Source organism: Lepus europaeus, chromosome 18 (genome assembly GCF_033115175.1).
Source record: "Lepus europaeus isolate LE1 chromosome 18, mLepTim1.pri, whole genome shotgun sequence".
NCBI lineage: Eukaryota > Metazoa > Chordata > Mammalia > Lagomorpha > Leporidae > Lepus > Lepus europaeus.
Window position 1 is genome coordinate 46,775,863 of NC_084844.1, and position 19,749 is coordinate 46,795,611.

At 63.0% G+C, this 19,749-nt stretch overlaps 2 protein-coding genes across 3 annotated transcripts; both read left to right on the forward strand.

Moving 5' to 3' along the window:
• The first annotated feature begins 936 nt into the window (after window positions 1-936).
• WDR81 (WD repeat domain 81) lies at window positions 937-12,166 on the forward strand. The gene is made up of 10 exons (XM_062215707.1): window positions 937-4,783; window positions 6,056-6,163; window positions 6,392-6,582; window positions 6,702-6,892; window positions 7,126-7,291; window positions 7,377-7,542; window positions 8,119-8,808; window positions 9,377-9,522; window positions 9,817-9,996; window positions 10,929-12,166. Exons 1-10 carry the CDS (start codon window positions 1,132-1,134, stop codon window positions 11,247-11,249), a joined length of 5,811 nt encoding a protein of 1,936 aa, XP_062071691.1. The 5' UTR covers window positions 937-1,131; the 3' UTR covers window positions 11,250-12,166.
• A 669-nt stretch (window positions 12,167-12,835) lies between these two features.
• On the forward strand, window positions 12,836-19,363 carry SERPINF2 (serpin family F member 2). Of its 2 annotated transcripts, none has more exons than XM_062216904.1 (10): window positions 12,836-13,046; window positions 14,716-14,782; window positions 14,885-14,923; window positions 15,051-15,113; window positions 15,310-15,511; window positions 15,971-16,114; window positions 16,215-16,418; window positions 16,879-17,021; window positions 18,010-18,214; window positions 18,832-19,363. In XM_062216904.1, the coding sequence occupies exons 2-10, from the start codon at window positions 14,720-14,722 to the stop codon at window positions 19,242-19,244; spliced, it is 1,476 nt and encodes a 491-aa protein (XP_062072888.1). In that variant the 5' UTR covers window positions 12,836-13,046; window positions 14,716-14,719; the 3' UTR covers window positions 19,245-19,363. The 2 variants fall into 2 exon arrangements, with proteins under 2 accessions (XP_062072888.1, XP_062072887.1); XM_062216903.1 differs by lacking the exon at window positions 12,836-13,046 and adding an exon at window positions 13,096-13,229.
• Window positions 19,364-19,749: the final 386 nt, after the last annotated feature.

Below are 19,749 nucleotides of genomic sequence, written 5' to 3' on the forward strand. Positions count from 1 at the left end.
GCTGAACCTTTCCTGTCTTCTCTCTGATGTGGCCTGCATTCTCCTCAGGTGCCTTTATGGGGGCCCCACCTCTGCCCCAAACTCCTGCCCGATGCCCACGCTCCTTCTAGGAGTGAGACTCCAAAGGGCAGAGCCAGTGGCTTCACTGCAGACCAGGACCACGTGTCCTGCAGTGAGTCAGATCCAACAGCCCCTGCGGGAGTCCACTCTTGAGTTTCCATTCCCTACTCCCAGACACAGCTGGCTGGCTCTGTGGCACCCACACGGAAGCAAGCTGCAACAGGAAGTCTTGGGGGAACTTGGAGCCTGGGCCGCTTCTCTCCCTCCGATCTCCCAGAGTTTAAGAAAGGTGCTGGAGACAGCATGGACAGGGGTTGGGGGGTTGGGGAGGGTGCTCCAGCTTTGAAGTCTCCTGCCTCTCCCGCAAGCCTCTTGGCGGCTCTCAGGTAGCACCTGTAAAACACAAACAATACAAACCGTCCTCCCTACCTCACTGAGTCGTGAGGGCCAAATGGACTGTAACTGACCAAATGCTTTGGAAAATGAAAAAGCTCCTTCGTTTGGAAGACAGCGTGGAGGCGCCGAGGGGGGCTTCATGTCCGGGTCCCAGCTCTGTGGCTGGCTGTGGGGCTAAGAGTGCCCCCCATTGGGTCGGCGTCCCAGTGGGCGGAAGAGAACAGTGCCGGGCTGGGAAGTCCCGCGGATCCCGCAGCGGCGGGAGCTCTGTCCTGCACCAGGCGGAAACGAAATCGGGAGCAGGCCCGAACCGAGCAGTGGGAGGGAGGGCGCGGGCGGGTGGCGAGGTCCCCCCCTCACGGCCCTTTGGAGCCACGTGCGGTTGTTTCCGTGCCGGGGCGGTCACGTGACCCGCGTCAGCTGACCCGTCACGGTGGAGCTCGGCGCTGGCGCCCCGCAGCCCCCGCCCCGCCGCGCCCGGAGCGCCGGACCCTGCGGAGGGGTAAGAGCGCTCCCCGCCCTCCCCTCCTCTGCCGCCGGCTCGCCCCAGCCGTCTGCACCCCGGCTCCTGTCCCCGGCCCAGCCCGACCCGCCCGGCCTGGCAGCCCGGAAGCCATCGCGAGGAGGGCTGTGGCCGGGCTCAGCCCCGCGCTGCCCCCAGGCGGCCGGGAGGAGATGGCCCAGGGGCGCGGGGGGCGGGACATCGCTCTTACCGCCGGGGCGGAGGGCTGGTCCCCGCCGCCGAGCCCCGATATGGAGGAGCTGCTCCGGAGCGTGGAGAGGGACCTGAACATAGATGCCCGGCAGCTGGCTCCGGCTCCGGGGGGCGCCCACGTGGTGGCCCTGGTGCCCGCGCGCTGGCTGGCCAGCCTCCGCGAGCGCCGGCTGGGACCCTGCCCGCGGGCGGAGGGCCTGGGCGAGGCGGAAGTCAAGACTCTGCTGCAGCGCTCGGTGCAGAGGCTGCCCCCCGGCTGGACGCGAGTGGAGGTGCACGGGCTGCGGAAACGGAGACTGTCCTACCCGCTGGCCGGGGGCCTGCCCTTGGAGGAGGGGTCCTGCGGCCCCGAGACCCTCACTCGCTTCATGCAGGACGTGGCTTCCCAGAATTATCGCAACCTGTGGCGCCGCGCGTACCACACTTACGCGCAGCCCTATAGTCGTAGCCCTGCCCCCTCAGCCGTCCCTGCCCTAGAGTCGGTTCGGCAGGCTCTGCAGAGGGTGTACGGTTGCCCCTTCCTGCCAGTGGGTGAAGCCACCCAGGGCCCATCATGTGCCAGAGATGGCCCCTGTCTCCCGCGGGGCAGCCCCGCCTGCCCCAGTCTGCTGCGGGCCGAGGCTCTGCTGGAGTCGCCGGAGATGCTGTACGTCATACACCCTTACGTGCAGTTCTCGCTGCACGACGTGGTCACCTTCAGCCCTGCCAAGCTGACCAACAGCCAAGCCAAAGTGCTCTTCCTTCTCTTCCGTGTGCTGAGGGCCATGGAGGCCTGCCACCGCCAGGGGCTGGCTTGTGGGGCCCTGTCTTTGCACCACGTCGCTGTGGATGAGAAGCTTTGCAGTGAGCTCCGGCTGGACCTGAGTGCCTACGAGAGGCCGGAGGACGATGAGCACCAGGGGTACCCTGGGGTGAGGGATGGGGCGGGCGGGGAGTCTGGAGAAGAGGGGCCGAGGGGCGCCGGGTGTCCCACCCGCCAGGAAGAACTGAGGGGCTTCGTGCTGGACTGGGTGCACGGCGGCCTCAGCAACTTCCACTACCTCATGCAGCTGAACCGCCTGGCAGGCCGGCGGCAGGGGGATCCCAACTACCACCCGGTGCTGCCCTGGGTGGTGGACTTCAGCACGCCCCACGGGCGCTTCCGGGACCTGCGCAAGTCCAAGTTCCGCCTCAACAAGGGGGACAAGCAGCTGGACTTCACGTACGAGATGACGCGGCAGGCGTTCGTGGCCGGCGGTGCCGGCGGCGGGGAGCCGCCTCACGTTCCTCACCACATCTCAGACGTACTCTCCGACATTACGTACTACGTGTACAAGGCTCGGCGCACGCCGCGCTCCGTGCTCTGCGGCCACGTCCGAGCCCAGTGGGAGCCCCATGAGTATCCCGCCAGCATGGAGCGCATGCAGAGCTGGACACCTGACGAGTGCATCCCGGAGTTTTACACCGACCCCTCTATCTTCTGCTCCATCCACCCCGACATGCCCGACCTGGATGTGCCAGCCTGGTGCAGCTCCAGTGAGGAGTTTGTGGCTGCCCACCGGGCGCTGCTGGAGAGCCAGGAGGTGTCGCGGGACCTGCACCACTGGATTGACCTCACCTTCGGCTACAAACTCCAGGGCAAGGAGGCCGTGAAGGAGAAGAATGTGTGTCTGCACCTGGTGGACGCTCACACCCACCTGACCAGCTACGGCGTGGTCCAGCTCTTCGACCAGCCGCACCCCCAGCGCCTGGCCGGGACCCCCGCCCTTGCCCCCGAGCCCCCTCTCATCTCCCGGCTGTTGGTCCAGACCATCCAAGAGACCACAGGCCAGGAGGATTTCCAAGGACAGCTAGCGAATGGGGTGGGTAGGGTGGTTTTGGAGGCCGCTCCGTGTGAGGCTGGCTGGACCAGAGACAGGCCCGTGGCAGGGGAGGACGACTTGGAGCAGGCCACGGAAGCTCTGGATTCCATCTCCCTCGCCGGGAAAGCAGGGGACCAGCTGGGTGCCTCCTCCAGTCCAGCCCCTGCTGGCCTCCTGTCTTTCTCTGTGGCCTCAACCTCTCGACCAAGCCGCAGGTACAGAGCTGCTGGGGCAGACCCTGGGGAGGGTGAAGAGGGGAAGATCCTTCTTCCCGAGGGCTTCAATCCCGTGCAGGCTCTGGAGGAGCTGGAGAAGATGGGCAACTTCCTGGCCAAAGGCCTGGGGGGCCAGCTGCAGGTGCCGGAGCAGCCCCAGGGCCAGCCACCTGTGCAGCTGCAGGACCTCTTCCACCGGGACATGCAGGCCCTGGGTGTCCTGCTGGCTGAGATGGTGTTTGCCACCAGGGTCCGAACGCTGCCGCCGCACGCGCCTCTGTGGGTACGCTTTGAGGCTGTTCGGGGGCTATGCTTACGTCACCCCAAGGAGGTCCCTGTGTCCCTACAGCCGGTGCTGGACACACTCCTGCAGCTGAGTGGGCCTGAAGGCCCCACAGTAGCACAGAGGGGCGGGCTGGCCCCTCTGTTTGAGTACAGGCCTGTCTCCCAGGGATTGCCCCCACCGTGCCCAGCCCAGCTCCTCAGCCCCTTCAGCTCGGTGGTGCCCTTCCCCCTCTACTTCCCGGCGCTGCACAAGTTCATCCTCCTGTACCAGGCAAGGCGTGTGGAGGACGAGGCCCAGGGCCGGGAGCTGGTGTTTGCTCTGTGGCAGCAACTGGGTGCAGTGCTGAGCGACATCACCCCCGAGGGCCTGGAGATCCTGCTGCCCTTCGTGCTGTCACTCATGTCCGAGGAGCACACGGCCGTGTACGCGGCCTGGTACCTATTTGAGCCTGTTGCCAAGGCCCTGGGCCCCAAAAATGCCAATAAGTACCTCCTGAAGCCTCTCATTGGTGCCTACGAGAGCCCCTGTCAGCTGCATGGCCGCTTCTACTTGTACACTGATTGCTTTGTGGCCCAGCTGATGGTGCGGCTGGGCCTCCAGGCCTTTCTTGTGCACCTGCTGCCCCACGTCCTGCAGGTGCTGGCTGGGGTGGAGGCCTCCCAGGAGGAGAACAAGGGCCTGGCGGGGGCCGCTGAGGATGAGGAAATTGAGCTCCCAGGGCCCGGGCCTGGCTCCTGTGCCTTTGGGGAGGAGATTCAGATGGACGAGGAACCTGCAGCCTCTTCCGGCCTGGGGCTTCCCGACTACACATCTGGTGTCAGCTTCCATGACCAAGCCGATCTTCCCGAGACAGAGGATTTCCAAGCTGGGCTCTACGTGGCTGGGTCTCCACAGGAGGCTGAGGCCCTGAGCCTGGGCCGGCTGAGTGACAAGAGCAGTACCAGTGACACCTCTCTGGGGGAGGAGCGGGCCACTGACGAGGGCTGCGCCCCTGTGGACAAGAGCAGCCTCAGGTCAGGTGACAGCAGCCAGGACCTGAAGCAAAGCGAGGGCTCAGAGGATGAAGAGGAGGAAGAAGAAGGCTGTGTGGTGTTGGAGGAGGAGGAGGGGGCGGAACAAGATGAGGTCACGGGGGCATCTGAGCTCACTCTGTCTGACACGGTGCTGTCCATGGAGACTGTCGTGGCTGGTGATGGCCAGGGAGATGGAGAGGAAGAGGAGGAGCCCCTGACCGGGCAGTCGGAAGGCAAAGAACAGAGGATCCTCCTTGGTAAGTCCCCAGGTCCGGGAGGTGGCGGCCAAGTGCTCTTGCTGGTGGATACCTACTGTGCGCCAGGCTGCAAATTGAGCTAGGGCCACCTGGGGTGCTGATGTAGGCCTGCCTTCTTGGGGATCCCCTCTGGTGTGATAAGTCTCACATTCGTCTGTAAAGAGCAGGGTGAGTTGCTGTGAGGGAATGGGAATGGGTCTGGGAGCTAGTTTTCAGAATCAGAGAAGGTTTATAGTTATTTGAAAGGCAGAGTTAGAGAGAGAGAGAGAGAGAAGTCTTCCATTTGCTGATTCATTCCCCCAAATGGCTATAATGGCCAGGGCTGGACCAAGCCAAAGGGAGGAGCCAGGAGCTTCTTCTGGGTTTCCCACATGGGTGCAGAGGCCCAAGTATTTGGGTCATCTTTGCTGCTTTCACAGACGTATATACTAGCAGGGAGCTGGATTGGAAGCGGTAGCAGCTGGCCTCAAACCAGCACGCATATGGGATGCCGACATTGCAGGCAGAGGCTTAGCCCGCTACAGCACAACACTGGCCCTGAGAGCATCTTTGAAAGTAGCGACAGTTGAGATTCAAGTAGGACTAGGACATAGGCAGGCAGAAATGGAAGTGGGAAGAGTATTCCATGCCTGGGAACAGTATGTGTGAGGTTCTTTGTTTTAAAGATTTATTTATTCTTAAGACAGAGTTAAAGAAAGAGAGGGAGAGACAGAGAGAGATCGTCTGTCTACTGGTTCCCTCCCCAAATAACTGCAATGGCCAAGGCTGGGCCAGGCTGAAGCCAGGAGCTTGGAACCCCATCCAGGTCTCTCACATGGAGGGCATGGGCCAGGGCAGTTGAGCCATCTTCTGCTGCCTCCCAGGTACCTTAGCAGGGAGCTGGATCAGAAGTGGAGCAGCTGGGACTTGAAGCAGCACCCATGTGGAGTGCTGGTGTCACAGGTGGCAGTGTGGCCCTTTGTGCCATAATGCCAGCCCCGTGTGTGAGGTTCTGAGGCTGTCATCATTCCACTGAAGACGTGGTGGGAGAGGGAAGAGAGGCCCCAGGGAGGGAGCCCGTCCGGACAGACCTCCTTACAGAGCCTGGGAAGAATCAGTGCAGGGGACCCTTGCTGCAAGTTGTGCCCAAGGAAAGCAGCCAGGGTCGCACAGGCCAGGGCCTCTGCCTCTGCTAACTGCAGGGTGGAACAAGGGTGGCCAGGCTGCTTGCAGGACTGGGGCGGGGTGAGCCACCCTTATCCGAGGAGCTCAGGGCCTGCTCCTGCCCTGCAGATACCGCCTGCAAGATGGTCCGCTGGCTGTCCGCCAAGCTCGGCCCCACTGTGGCCTCTCGCCACGTGGCCCGGAACCTGCTCCGCCTGCTGACTTCTTGTTACGTTGGTGAGACCTGTGGTTGGCTTCATCCCGGGCCATCTTCAGCCCTCTGTGGGGTGTAGGGGTGGGGGTCCTTCCCGCTCCCACTGCAAACCGCTTCCTCGCCAGGTCCTGGGTCCTTCCCCGGGCACATTACAGGCGCGAGGGAGCAGGACTGGCTACAGCAGGCCTGGAAGGGCACCCTCCCTCCTGCCCTCTGCTGGCTGCTCAAGGCTGTGGGCTCTTCCTTGGCAGGGCCCACTCGGCAGCAGTTCACCGTCAGCAGTGGCGAGAGCCCTCCGCTGAGTGCCGGCAACATCTACCAGCGGAGGCCGGTGCTGGGTGACGTGGTGTCAGCACCTGTGCTCAGCTGTCTCCTGCACATCGCCCACCTGTACGGGGAGCCCGTCCTCACCTATCAGTACCTGCCCTACATCAGCTACCTGGTCAGTCATCAGTCTGGCAGGCCCAGGGCGGGGAGGTGAGGAGCTGAGGGCCGGCCCACCATCTCTGAGGTCCAGGGGCCCTAGGGGCAGCCTGGCCATCTTTAACTCTGTGGCTTCAGGTGGCCCCTGGAAGTGCCTCGGGCCCCAGCCGACTGAACAGCCGCAAGGAGGCAGGGCTGCTGGCTGCGGTGACCCTGGCTCAGAAGATCACCGTGTACCTCTCGGACACCACCCTCATGGACATCCTGCCCCGGCTCAGCCACGAGGTCCTGCTGCCCGTGCTCAGCTTCCTCACGTCCCTTGTCACAGGGTAGGCCCCCGCCCCAGGCACCGTGGGGGAGCAGCCCGGGGCAGGGGGCTGCAAAGCTCCGAGGAAATAGACTAACACTGGGTTGGGTGTCGGGGGTCCTTCCTCCTGTGCCTCAGTCCCCTCTTCCCACTTGGACCGTTTCGCTCTCGGAGCTCCTCTTAGTGGATTCTTACCTGGTCCTGCAGGGCGGGGAGTTGGGGGGGTGGTGCTGGCGTTCATGGCCGTCTCTCTAGGTTCCCAAGTGGGGCCCAGGCCCGCACCGTCCTGTGCGTGAAGACCATCAGCCTCATCGCCCTCATCTGCCTGCGCATCGGCCAGGAAATGGTCCAGCAGCACCTCAGCGAGCCCGTGGCCACCTTCTTCCAGGTCTTCTCTCAGCTGCATGAGCTTCGGCACCAGGTGGCTCGGCCGTCCTGGCGGGGGCTGGGGCAGGCTGGGGCTGGGGCTGTGGGCCCGCCTGACAGCCTGGGCTTGCTGCCCGCAGGACCTGAAGTGGGACTCTGCAGGCCGCAGCGAGGGCCAGCTGCCAGAGGCGGCCTTCTCCGATGGGCAGCAGCGGCCGGTGGACCCCGCCCTGCTGGACGAGCTGCAGAAGGTGTTCACCCTGGAGATGGCATACACAATCTACGTGCCCTTCTCCTGCCTGTTGGGTACTGCCCCATCACATTCCCCTGCAAGGCCTCCGTGGCCGTGTCCCGTCTCCCGGCTTCCTCCCTGACCCCAGAGGCAAAAAGTGACTTTTAAGCAGGTGTTGGATTCTGGGCCAAGGGATCTGGCCACAGACCTTGGATCCCAGGGTGACAGAGAAACAGAGATAGAGCGTTGGCCAGCAAGAGGGGTGCAGGAGGCGGCTCGTGGTGTCCCTTGGGGAGGCGGGGAGTCAGTTGATGTGTTGATAGTCTCCAGAGGTGCCTGCGAGAGAGCAAGGGGCTCACCGCCCTGCGGACTGGCACTCTGCCTACCTTACCATCTGTCCCGTCTGAGTACAGTGGATGGCTCTGGCTGGAGGCGTGGCCATCCTACCTCCATGGTGGGAGGCGGGGGGGCACACTGTGCGCCTTGTTCCATCACCCTGCGCACTCACCGAGTGAACGGGCCTGCGTCTTCCTGGGGAGGGGAGTGAGGAGTTACTTGCCCACAGCTGCATAGCCAGCACCTGCCCTACCCCACCCCCGGATTCCCACCTGCTCCTCCCTGACCTTGGGGCCTCTCCCACTCCCCTCCAGGTGACATCATCCGGAAAATCATCCCCAACCACGAGCTGGTGGGGGAGCTGGCGGGGCTGTATTTGGAGAGCATCAGCCTGAGCAGTCAGAACCCTGCCAGCGTGGAGCCCACCGTGCCCAGCAGCAGCGCTGAGCGAGACCCCCAGGGTGGGGGCTGCCCCCAGGATGACAGCCACTCAGGGACCTTTGGGAGTGTGCTGGTTGGAAACCGCATCCAGATCCCCAGTGACCCTCAGCCCGAGAGCCCCGGCCCGCTGGGCCCCATCTCCGGGGTGGGCAGCGGGGGCCTGGGCGCCGGGGCCGAAGACAACGCCCTGAAGCGGGAGCTGCCGCGCAGCGCGCACGGGCTGAGCGGGAACTGGCTGGCGTACTGGCAGTACGAGATCGGCGTGAGCCAGCAGGACGCCCACTTCCACTTCCACCAGATCCGCCTGCAGAGCTTCCCGGGCCACTCGGGGGCCGTGAAGTGTGTAGCGGCCCTGAGTAGTGAGGACTTCTTTCTCAGTGGCAGCAAGGACCGGACCGTGCGCCTCTGGCCGCTCTACAACTACGGCGACGGGACCAGCGAGACGGCCTCACGCCTCGTCTACACCCAGCACCGCAAGAGCGTCTTCTACGTGGGCCAGCTTGAGGCCCCGCAGTATGTGGTGAGCTGTGACGGGGCCGTGCACGTCTGGGACCCCTTCACAGGTGAGCGGGCCCAGGTGAGGCCTGTTCTGCTGCTGCTGTCCTGTACCCCACCAGGCCTCTGGGAAGGAGGAGGCCCGGTGAGGCCGTACAGACGAGCAGCTGGGGCTTCGAACCTGTTAGACCTGGGTCTGAATCGGCCTGCCTGCCTACTTGCTGAGGGGCCTGAGCCAGTCACTTTGCTGTTGAAAGTGTCCATTTTCTCGCCTGTAAAATGGGAATTGGGAAGATCGGCTTAGAAGATAACGCATGTTTGGGTTTGGCTCACTGCAGCACGTAGCGCATGTTTGGCGAATGGTTGTTCGATACCCTTTTAGCATCAGTACAGAGAGAAGTGGGGTTCAGAAGGGGGAGGAGGGGCGGCGTGTGAAGAGAAGGGGTTGCTTTGCTTTGGGGATGGGAGCTTAGCCTGGTTGTGGAAAGGGGAAGGTGGGAGAATCAAGAAACATGCTTTGCAATTTCTGAGGATCGCTACAGGGACGAGAGGCAGGTATGGGGTGCGTGGGGGGCTGGGTGGGGCTGGCGCCCTCAGCAGCTGAGACCGCAGGCCCTTGGTGCCTTTCCTTCCCAGGGAAGACGCTTCGCACAGTGGAGCCGTCGGACAGCCGAGTGCCCCTGACGGCCGTGGCTGTCATGCCCGCCCCGCACACCAGCATCACCATGGCCAGCTCTGACTCGACCCTGCGCTTCGTGGACTGCAGGAAGCCTGGCCTGCAGGTCCGGGTGTATTCTCTGGTTCTCCGGGGACCTGGCAGGCCCTAGGAGAGACCCACAGAGAGACAAAGCTGGGAGTTGTCCCCAGGCACCTCTTGACTTCCTTTTGGAGACAGATCACCCACAGCAGCAAACGCTGGCAGGCGGGACTCTGGCCTGTGATGGGGGTGGGGTTCTGGGCTTTTCCTTCAAGCCCTTGATGGGGGTCAGAGGCTCAGGCCTTCCTGCTCTGTGGGGTTAGGCGGTGAAGGGCTGGGGTGGGTGGGGCCGCCTCACTCGGTCTCCCTCTGTCTGCAGCATGAGTTCCGCCTGGGTGGCGGGCTGAACCCTGGGCTGGTCCGCTCCCTGGCAGTCAGCCCCAGCGGCCGTAGCGTTGTGGCCGGCTTCTCCTCGGGCTTCATGGTGCTCCTGGACACTCGCACGGGCCTGATTCTTCGAGGCTGGCCAGCCCACGAAGGAGACATCCTGCAGATCAAGGTGATGGGCTGGGTCCCCTTCCCCGGAGCACCCAGCCCTGGCCCCTGCGCCAGCCCCTCACCTCTGCTCGTCTTCCTTGCACCTGCTCAAGGACTGCTGGGGCCTCTGGAGGAAGGAGGCTCCGGGGCGCAGGGGCGGAGGGCAGAGCCTGCCCCCTCTGCTCCACGGAGGTGTTCTAATGAGTAACTCTTGTCCATATTTGTCTTACTTGGAGGATCAGGGTCGGGCCCTGTCCGTGACCCAGTTCAGGTTAAATAAAGCTCAGCCAGGAGGCTGTTTACTGCCCCTGGGTCCCTGAGCAGAGTCCATGCCCCCTGCTGGGCTGCCTGGGGCGGGGGGGGCAGGAGCAGGCCTGGCAGTAGAGCTCTTTCCACCCATCCCCTGCTCTCCCCACTCCCATCCCCAGTCACAGGCCTCAAGGAACTGCTCAGGAAGCCCAGGAGGGTGGCCTAGGGCTTCCTATGGGGCATCTCCTCAGGCAGCTAGAACTGTCCTCTGAGCTGATGCTAAGGGTGGCCTGACCTCAGGTCCCTCCTGGGCCCCCGGGGACCTTGGGCTCCAGGTGTCTCGAAATTCTGCCTGGGTGTTCTTCCTGGCTCTGTGACCTGGGTGTGATTATCTATCTTCTTTTAGCCTCAGTTTTTTTCTTCTAAAGTGGGGACAATGACAGCACCTCCTGCAAAGGGTTATGGGGCAGATTAATGTAGTGATGGAGGCGTGCCCAGCACGCTGCCCGTACACAGGAAGTTCTTGAAGCAGAGTGACGATGAGGTCAGCAACGCTTGCTCTGTCCATGTCAAGTAACGTGAAGATGACGTGGAGGGTGGCAGCCTGTCACTCCTGGGCGGCCTGCCTTCCCCATGACAGTGGGAGGAAACGGTAGGTGGGCAGGAGGGCCTAGGCCCCTGCTGAGGCTCTTCTCTCGCCGGCAGGCCGTGGAGGGCAGCGTGCTGGTCAGCTCCTCCTCGGACCACTCCTTGACCGTCTGGAAGGAGCTGGAGCAGAAGCCCACACACCACTACAAGTCCGCCTCTGACCCCATCCACACCTTCGACCTGTACGGCAGCGAGGTGGTCACCGGCACCGTGGCCAACAAGATTGGCGTCTGCTCCCTGCTGGAGCCGCCCTCGCAGGCCACCACAAAGCTCAGCTCCGAGAACTTCCGCGGCACGCTCACCAGCCTGGCCTTGCTGCCCACCAAACGCCACCTCCTGCTGGGCTCAGACAACGGCCTCATCCGCCTCCTGGCATAGACAGGACCTGGCTAGGCTGGGCTGGCCGACGCCCCTGCCCAACCCCCCTGGAGTCCAGCTCTCGCCCTTGTTTTCCCGGCAACTCCCTGCAGGCGGGCCTCAGGGCTCAGGTGTGCCCAGTGTGGCCTGCCAGGCTGAGTGTGAGTCTGTGGGGCCCTGGCCCCTGGCTCCTCAGCACGACCAAGGCTGCCGGGAGTGGATCTCCGTCGTGGCTTGGAGAGACGCTGTCCTTGGCCAGCAGGAAGTGAAGGACACTGGGAAAGCGCTGCTCCCTCGCTCTCCCAGCTCTGCCCTCTGGGCCCACCCGGGAAGGGGAAGCCCTAGGGAGGGGAAGGGAGCCCGGTCCTGCCCGGCCAACCTCTAACCAAGCACACCCCCTCCCCTAATGGACTCTGCCTCTGTCCCCCAAGGACAGGGAAGCTGTCCCAGGCCAGGGCACCGATGGTGCTTGGCCTCCAGCCTCAAGAGGGCTGGCCACGACCCAGGAGTTAAGGGCCTTGGTCTGGGGTTTAGGTGTCTGTCCAGCCCAGGCCCTACCTGGTTTGGGACCAGAAGGGGAAGAAAGAGGACAGGATCAGGGAAGGGGGGGGGGGTTGGGCCAGCCGGTACCTGCCAGGAATGACCCCTGCCTTGCCTGCCCTCCCCTAACCACAGCGTTTGTGCCTTGAGCTGAGGAGGCAGCACCTGGCTGGGCCCAGAACCCAGGAGGCCTTGAGAGAAGGGGCAAGAAGAGTCATCTGTGCATCTCAGGGCTCCCCAGGGGGACAGGAAGACCCTGGGCTGTCCCCAGGTCTGTCCCTGGGTCCTTGTGTTCTGGAGCAGAGATGCAGTCAGATGCGTGGCCCTTGCTGCCTCTTCACTATTTGCAATAGATGTAAATAGAACCAATAAATCCTTCTAAGAGCCACAGAGCAGAGTGGGGCTGGTCTTGTTGCTGCTGGTAGGGGCTGGGGAGGTGCTGAGACCCAGCAAGTTCCCTGCCGAGAGAAGGGGCTGAGAAATGGGGCAGGGAGAGGGGAGGCAGATTGATCACTACTGTGCGAGGCAGGGCTTCTGGCGTGTGCGGCCCCAGGCCAGTTTCTGGAACCTTCCTCCTTGAGAGAGTAAGGAGACATGGCTCCTGAAGAGGGAGGATGCCGAAGGCTGCAACCCTCTGGCTCTGCCCCTCTCCCCACCCTCCCTGCCTTCCAGACCCAGGCTGGAGGCAGCCAGACAGGATCCCAGCTCGTACAAGCTGGGGCTAGGCTTCCTGTCCCCAGGTCTCTGCAGAGGCTTATGGGCCTGCCCTTGGGCGAGGGAGGCAGTGGGTGGGGGAGGGGAGAGGAAAGGATGCTGGAAGCTGGAATGTGGATACGACCGTGGGCCCTGCTCTGTGTCTTTGGGCAGGTCACGTAGCCTCCCTGAGACAGCTGATGATAATTCCCGCCCCGTGGGGTTGCTGGAAGCTCTGACCCAGTTCCAGCTGCCCGTGTTTCCCGGAGCTGCCCTCCTGACTGGCCAGGTCCAGCCTCCTCCTCAGCCTCCCAGGGACGTAAACCCAGTGGGGCCCTGGGCGGCTGCTGGGGATTAGATGCCCTGGTGGGAAAGGGGCTTCTGGCCCCCACATCAATGTTTAACCGGATATGCAGGTCAATATTTACCAGAAGAGAAAGCAGTGTGCACCAGGGCTGGCTAGGAGCAAAGGTCCTGGTGGGAGGGCAGGGGAGGCTGGGCTGGCGGTAGCCCGCGGGCAGAGCGTGGGGAGCACCAAAGTGGGGCCAGTGGAACATCGTGTGCGACAGCGAGGAGCCCGCAGAGGTACAAGGGGAGGGGTGGCCCGGCCTGCTCTTTGGGTGGGAGAGGAGGAGGGCAGCCGTCTGTCCGGGAGACCTGCGGGTGCCCAGGCTCATTTTGCGGTGAGGAGCCGAGGTGGGGACTCCAGGAGGCACCCTCGGGCTGGAAAACAGGAGGCCTCTTCTGGCCTGGAGACTCCATGCCCAGGTTGGAGATTAGGGCCCTGGACAAGGGCCCTTGTGGGTGACAGGGGTGAGACCAGGGGTGACAGGCTCCCCCAGAAGGATTGGCCCTGAGATGGGGTGCAGCGGGGTGAGGAGAGGTAAGACCTCCCTAGACCAAGAATGATACCCATCCTCACCTGCCAGCCTGGCTTTCCAGAGCTGGCCCGGGGCTGAGCTGGGGACAGGACCTGCGATTCTCATCAGTGCAAAGGTGGCTCTGGCCAGAGTCATTCACTGGGCCCCTGCTGGGTCAACAGCAGTAGCCACCCCATCACCCCTGCCAAGCCCTCAGGGTCTCACACACCTGACCAGCCTGATAAAGACTGGCCCCTGGACAGCACGTTGGACAGGAGCCCTCGGGCAGGAGCCCTGCTGGGGGGAGCGCCTTGAGCTGGATAGGAGCCCTGGGGAGGGGGCCTCGGGGTGGACAGGAGCCCTGGGGAGGGGGCCTCGGGGTGGACAGGAGCCCTGGGGAGGGGGCTTCAGGGTGGACAGGAACCCTGGGGAGGGGGCCTCGAGGAGGACAGCAGTCCTGGGGAGGGGGCCTCGAGGAGGACAGGAGTCCTGGGGAGGGGGCCTCAGGGTGGACAGCAGCCCTGGGGAGGGGGCCTCGGGGTGGACAGGAGCCCTGGAGAGGGGGCCTCGAGGAGGACAGGAGCCCTGGGTGGGAGCCCCATGAAGGAGGCCTCAAGGAAGGCTGTCCAGAGGAGGGGGCCTGGAGCTAGGCTGACTGCAGCCTTCAGCCGAGTCCCGGGCACTTGTGCACAGGGTTGACAAAGGCTGTTTTATATTTTAGTCCTCATAATACATGCTGGGGGAGGTGCAGACTTCTGCTACCACTTCCTCTGGCAAGAGCCAGAGCCTGGATTCAAAGCCAGGTCTGACTTCAGGCCTTGGGAGAACAAGGGATTTTTAAAAAAATATTTGTTATATTATTATTTTAAAAACTTCATTTTCATCTGCATGGAAGGTAAAGCGATGGGGGATGGGGAGAAGAATCTCCCATCCACTGGTTGGGTCAGTCCCCAAAGGACGGCAACGGCCAGAGCTGGGCCAAGTTGAAGCCATTTGGGGTCCCACGTGGGGGGCCACTTCCCGGGCACTTGAGCCGTCTGTCACCTGCTGCCTCCAGGTGCTTGGCAGGCAGCTGGATGGGAACGGGAGCAGCCGGGACTCTGTGGGATGGGCATGTCCCAGACTTAACCCGCTGCACCAGATGCTGGCCCCACAGTGTAGTTGTTGTTTTCATGCTTCTCCCAAAGTCTTTGCCGCGAGTGAAATGTGAAAAACCGGAAACTACAAAGAAAGAAGGGAAAAGCAGCAGTGGGGGCAGTTAGGAGCCCGTGGAAGGGCGCGCCCCTACCGAGCGGTCTTGGCGCCTGCTCTGCCTCCTGCCTTCCCCGCCTGTGACCGCGTGGGTAGGATTCCTAGGCTGAGCGCAGAACCGAGGCTCCCTGTCCCCGACACAGGAACATGGTGCTGCTCCGGGGGCTCCTGGTGCTCAGCTTGTCCTGCCTGCAAGGCCCCTGCGCGGTGGTGAGACTGGGCTGAGGCCTGGGGACGCGGGGGCGGGAGAGGCCGGGGGCGGGGCGGAGGGGACGGGTCGCTCCCCGTCTATCCTCACCCCTTTCTCAACAGCTCCCTCCCGTGAGCGCCATGGAGCCGGTGGGCCGGCAGGTACCGGGGAGTGAGGAGCACGGTGGTGGTGGGGGGCAGCGAGGCTCAGCTGGTGTCGCCTGTGGCCCGGGCAGGGCGGGGGACCCGTGGGAAGGGCCGGTCTTCACCCGTTTTTTCCTTTCTGCAGCTAACTAGTGGTCCGAGCCAGGAAAAGCTGCCTCCGCTCGCCCTCCTCAAGTGGGTCAACCAGGTACAACCAGGTGGGGCTGGGGAAGAGTGGGCGGGGCCCGAGGGAGGCGGGCCAATCAGCAGGGGTGGGGGCGGGGTCACAAGGGCAGTGCCTCCAGCTGGCTCTCAGGTCTGTGATGGGCTTGGGGGCTCTGAAGGAGGTATTCAAGAAAGAAATCGGAGCTGACCCCATTGACCTTGTTGACCTGTCCCTGCAGGAGCTGCACGGTCAGACTGCCCTGAAGATGTCCCCAGGAGACTGCAGGGAAACCCCGACCCCGGAGCAGAGGCGCAGGCTGGCACAGGCCATGATGACCTTCACCACTGACCTGTTTTCTCTGGTGGTACAAGCATCCACCAGCCCCAACCTGGTCTTGTCGCCCCTGAGTGTGGCCCTGGCTCTGTCTCACCTGGCATTAGGTACCGTGGCAGCACCTGTCCAGACCAGCACAGCTGGGAGGCAGGGAGAACTCACTCGTCCAGAGATTACCCGTGGGTGGCTCCCGCATCGGGGTCACTTGGATGTTTGATAAAAATGCAGATTCCTGGGCCCCCACCAGCCCCTGAGAGTCAGAGCCCCAAGGAGTAGGCCGAGGACCCGATTATGCACAACTTCCCCTGCTGATGTCCATGCGAGTGTTTCATGGCTACAGGGCCTCCGCGGCCTGGCGCGTCTCGTGGTGGGACGCTGAGGTCTGGAGAGGTCGCCCAGCGTACAGCTCTGCTGGAGGCAGGGCTGAGTCCCGTCACTCTGGGTTTATGGAAGGAGAGCATGTGGTCCCGTGGGCATACTCATCGCGGCTCTGCAGAGGCCCCGGAGTGGGCAGGGGCGTGGGGAAGAGCCCTCACCTCGGCCTCAGCCCGTGGGGTCCCCTCCAGGTGCTCAGAACCAAACGCTACAGAGGTTGCAACAGGTGCTGCATGTGGACTCAGGGCCCTGCCTCCCCCACCTGCTGAGCCACCTCTGCCAGAACCTGGGCCCAGGGGCGTTCCGATTGGCTGCTAGAATGTACCTGCAGAAAGGTAGGTGCTGATGGCGGGCGGGCACCGAGGGGGCAGAGGGGGTTGGCCTCAGGTGGGCAGCCCTGAGCCCTGGGAAGAGCGTGTGGTCCTTTGTACGTAGGCTTCCCCATCAAAGAGGACTTCCTGAAGCTGTCAGAGCAGCTGTTTGGTGCAAAGCCCGTGAGCCTGACAGGAAGGCAGGAGGAGGACCTGGTGAACATCAATCAATGGGTGAAGGAGGCCACAGAGGGGAAGATTGAGGATTTCCTCTCAGAATTGCCAGACAGCACCGTGCTGCTCCTCCTCAATGCCATCCACTTCCAGGGTGCGTGCCTCCTCTTCTCGAGTGCCTGCTCAGGGGCCCTCCCCCTGCCCATGGGCCCAAGCTGGGCTGGCCAGGCTTAGCTCTGAGGCTGGGTTGGGAGGCAGGGGGCTCTCTGGGCGTGTGTGGGGTAGGGGCCCTGGAATGGCAACAGGATGGGGTTGTTGAGGAGAGAGGACAATGGGAGGAAACAGGGTCTTCAAGGACCCAGTGGGCATTCCTGGGAGCACTGCACAGGTTGGGGAAGATACAAGCCTAGATGTTAAAAAACTCCTACAGAGATATGCAGCGTTACAGACACTGCATCACAGGGGTACTCAGATCGGCTAGGTGCCCGCTGGCATGGCACCCCCTGAGGTCTTGGCTTCTACTTCTCATCCCTTGAGTGGGTTCTGGGCGTGCTGGAGGCAGGGAGCCCTTGCTGTTCCCATGTGCATGACCACCGCCCTGTGCCCGGCTGCAGGTTTCTGGAGGAGCAAATTTGACCCGAGCCTCACCCAGAGAGACTCCTTCCACCTGGACGAGCAGTTCACGGTGCCAGTGGACATGATGCAAGCCCACAAGTACCCTCTGCGCTGGTTCTTGCTGGAGCAGCCTGAGATCCAGGTCACCCTTGGTTGCCCAGCAGGCTGGCCGGTGGGGGAGGGGGTGGGCAGCTGTGGAGCAGCCGCAGAGCTGAAGGGGCACCCTCCTTCCTCGGGGTCATGTCCTGGGGCAGGCAGCTCGGCAAGGTTGCACCAAGGAGGATCCAGGCTCCAGGCCTTTTTAGATCCACTCATTCAGTGAAAATCTATCGGGTATTTGCTCTGTGCCAGATACTGTTTTTGGCACTAGGATCGTAGTGGGTCTCAAGCAGTACTGGGAGACAAGAGATACAGCATACAAGTGAATGTCCAACTCCTGGGGACAGTGGTCAGTGGTCAGTGCCAAGTAGGGCAAAAAAAAGAGAGGGTGCCTGGAGATCCCCAAATGGCCACAATGGCCGGAGCTGGGCTGATCTGAAGCCAGAAGTCAGGGGCTTCTTCCGGGTCTCCCTTGCAGGTGCAGGGGCTCAAGGACTTGGGCCATCTTCTGCTGCTTTCCCAGGCCATAGCAGAGAGCTGGATCGGAAGTGGAGCAGCTGGGACTTGAACCAGCGTTCATGTGGGATGCCAGCATCACAGGTGGCGGCTTAACCACTTCGCCACAATGCTGTTCCCGTGGGAGTTTGTTATAAGGGAGAATGTAAAAGCCAGTGACCATGCTGATTGTGTACACATGGAAAACCAGAGAGGCAGACAGGTGCCTGGTCACCTCCGGCTTGCACAGCAAACTGGTAGCAGAAGAGACAGAAATCCAGTGTGTGGTGAGACAGACACCGCTGGGGGGCTTAAAAGCATGCTTTCATTTGGTCACATGGCAGCCTGCAGTGTGGGCGGAGCGAAGACGTGGTGAGGTCAAAGTCATCCCTGATAAGAAGAGACTGGAAGCCCAGTGGTGCCCGCCTCCCCCCGCCCCGCCCCACCAAGCCCCCGCAGTCTCAGTGAACATAGGCCCAGACCCCAGCCAAGTTTGGAAGCTTCCAGTCCTCATGTTCTCCTTCCCTTATCTGTAGGTGGCTCAATTCCCCTTTAAGAACAACATGAGCTTTGTGGTCCTCGTGCCCACGTACTTTGAGTGGAACGTGTCCCAGGTGCTGAGCAACCTGAGCTGGGACATCCTGCACCAGCCCTCACTGCGGGAGAGGCCCACCAAAGTCCAGCTGCCCAAGCTGCTCCTGAAACACCAGCTGGACCTGGTGACCACCCTCAGCCAACTGGGTGAGGGGGCTGCGCGCCGTGGGGGAGGGGACAGCCTCTGGCTTGCAGCAGGTCTTTGTCAGAGCTAGCCTGGGGTCCCGCTCTTGGGGAGGAGAAAGGGGTTTGATGTGGGCTGAGCTGGGGCCACTCAGGGACCTTGCTGTGCTTCCCAAAGCCCCGCACTTCAGAGAATCCCTGAGGTGGCCTCTGAGCCTTGCTGCCTGGCCTAGGTGGGGCACGGAGCAGGAGAAGCTGGGTGACACATGGTTGAAGGGAAACACCCTCTCGCCGGCCATTCGCTAAGCAACTTCAATATTGCAGGCACTGGGAGCCCACTGCATACAAAGAGCTCTGAATAGTGGGGTGAGCACAGGAGGAATCAGGTACTTAGCATTCAGCACAGGTGGTGAGACAGGGGGCTTCTCTCCAGTTCACCTGGGAGATGTTGAAAAGGCAGCTGCTCCTGACTTTGGAGCTGGGGCTCAGGGAAGGCTTCCTGGAGGAGGTGACGTTCAAGGCGAGACTTGAAGTCTGCACAGGAGTTAAGTGGCGCTTTGTGGCCAGGATGCCAGACAGGTCCAGGCAGCCTGGGGACAGAGGGCAGCTCTAACTGGCCTTCTTCTGTGCTGCCCGCCCAGGCCTGCAGGAGCTGTTCCTGGCCCCGGACCTGCGCGGGATCTCCGACGAGGGCCTGGTGGTGTCGAGCGTACAACATCAGTCCACCCTGGAGCTCAACGAGGCTGGCGTGGAGGCGGCCGCGGCCACCAGCACGGCCATGTCGCGCATGTCCCTCTCCTCCTTCAGCGTGAACCGCCCCTTCCTCTTCTTCATCCTGGAGGACACCATAGACCTGCCCATCTTTGTGGGCATCGTGCGGAACCCCAATCCCAGCGCGCAGCCAGAGCGCAAGGAGCAGCAGGATTCCCCTGCCCACAGGGACCCCTCGCAGCCCCAGAAATCCTTCCCCCGCGGGGACAAGCTCTTCGGCCCTGACTTGAAGCTGGCGCCCCCTTCGGAAGAGGATTACCCCCAGCTCAGCAGCCCCAAGTGAGGGGCCGCGGCTGCCAGTATCCAGAGGCCCCGCCTGGATCTGCCTCGCCCCTCAAGTGACTCTTTCCAACCAGCCTGTGGGCGCATGGGGCCGGGGGCGGGGGGTGGGTGGGGGGCAGCCTTGGGGGGAGAGGAGCTGCCCTCTTCCATCTCCTCCTGAGCAGCCAGGGTGGGGCCGGGTGGGGAGGGCAGGCCCGGCCCCCCATCGTGGTCAGGGGCTGGGGACCAGTGCTGTCAGGAGGTGGGTTAGGTTACTCCCTGCACCAGCTGCCTGCCAGAGGGAGGGGCGGGAGGGAGAGGCTGCCTTTGACCAGAGTACCTTAGCCAGGCAGGGGAGACAGACACAGGTGGGTGGATGGGTGGGGGGCGTGGGAGGTCCCGGGGGAGCCTGCTGTCAGACACAGTGGGCGGTCCTCGTTGGTGGGGGCCGAGTGGCCCGGGAAACCTGACCCTGAGTACCCAGGCTGCTCCTCAGGGGTGCCAGCACTGCCAGGCTTCCCCGTCCT

Coding starts and splice junctions, on each gene's coding strand:
- WDR81 (XM_062215707.1), top strand. CDS start 1,132: ATGGCCCAGGGGCGCGGGGGGCGGGACATCGCTCTTACCGCCGGGGCG. Junction 6,164..6,391: donor GCTGACTTCTTGTTACGTTG/GTGAGACCTGTG, acceptor CTTCCTTGGCAG/GGCCCACTCGGCAGCAGTTC. Junction 6,583..6,701: donor TGCCCTACATCAGCTACCTG/GTCAGTCATCAG, acceptor CTGTGGCTTCAG/GTGGCCCCTGGAAGTGCCTC.
- SERPINF2 (XM_062216903.1), top strand. Junction 15,114..15,309: donor TCCTCAAGTGGGTCAACCAG/GTACAACCAGGT, acceptor CTGTCCCTGCAG/GAGCTGCACGGTCAGACTGC. Junction 18,215..18,831: donor GACCACCCTCAGCCAACTGG/GTGAGGGGGCTG, acceptor CTGCCCGCCCAG/GCCTGCAGGAGCTGTTCCTG.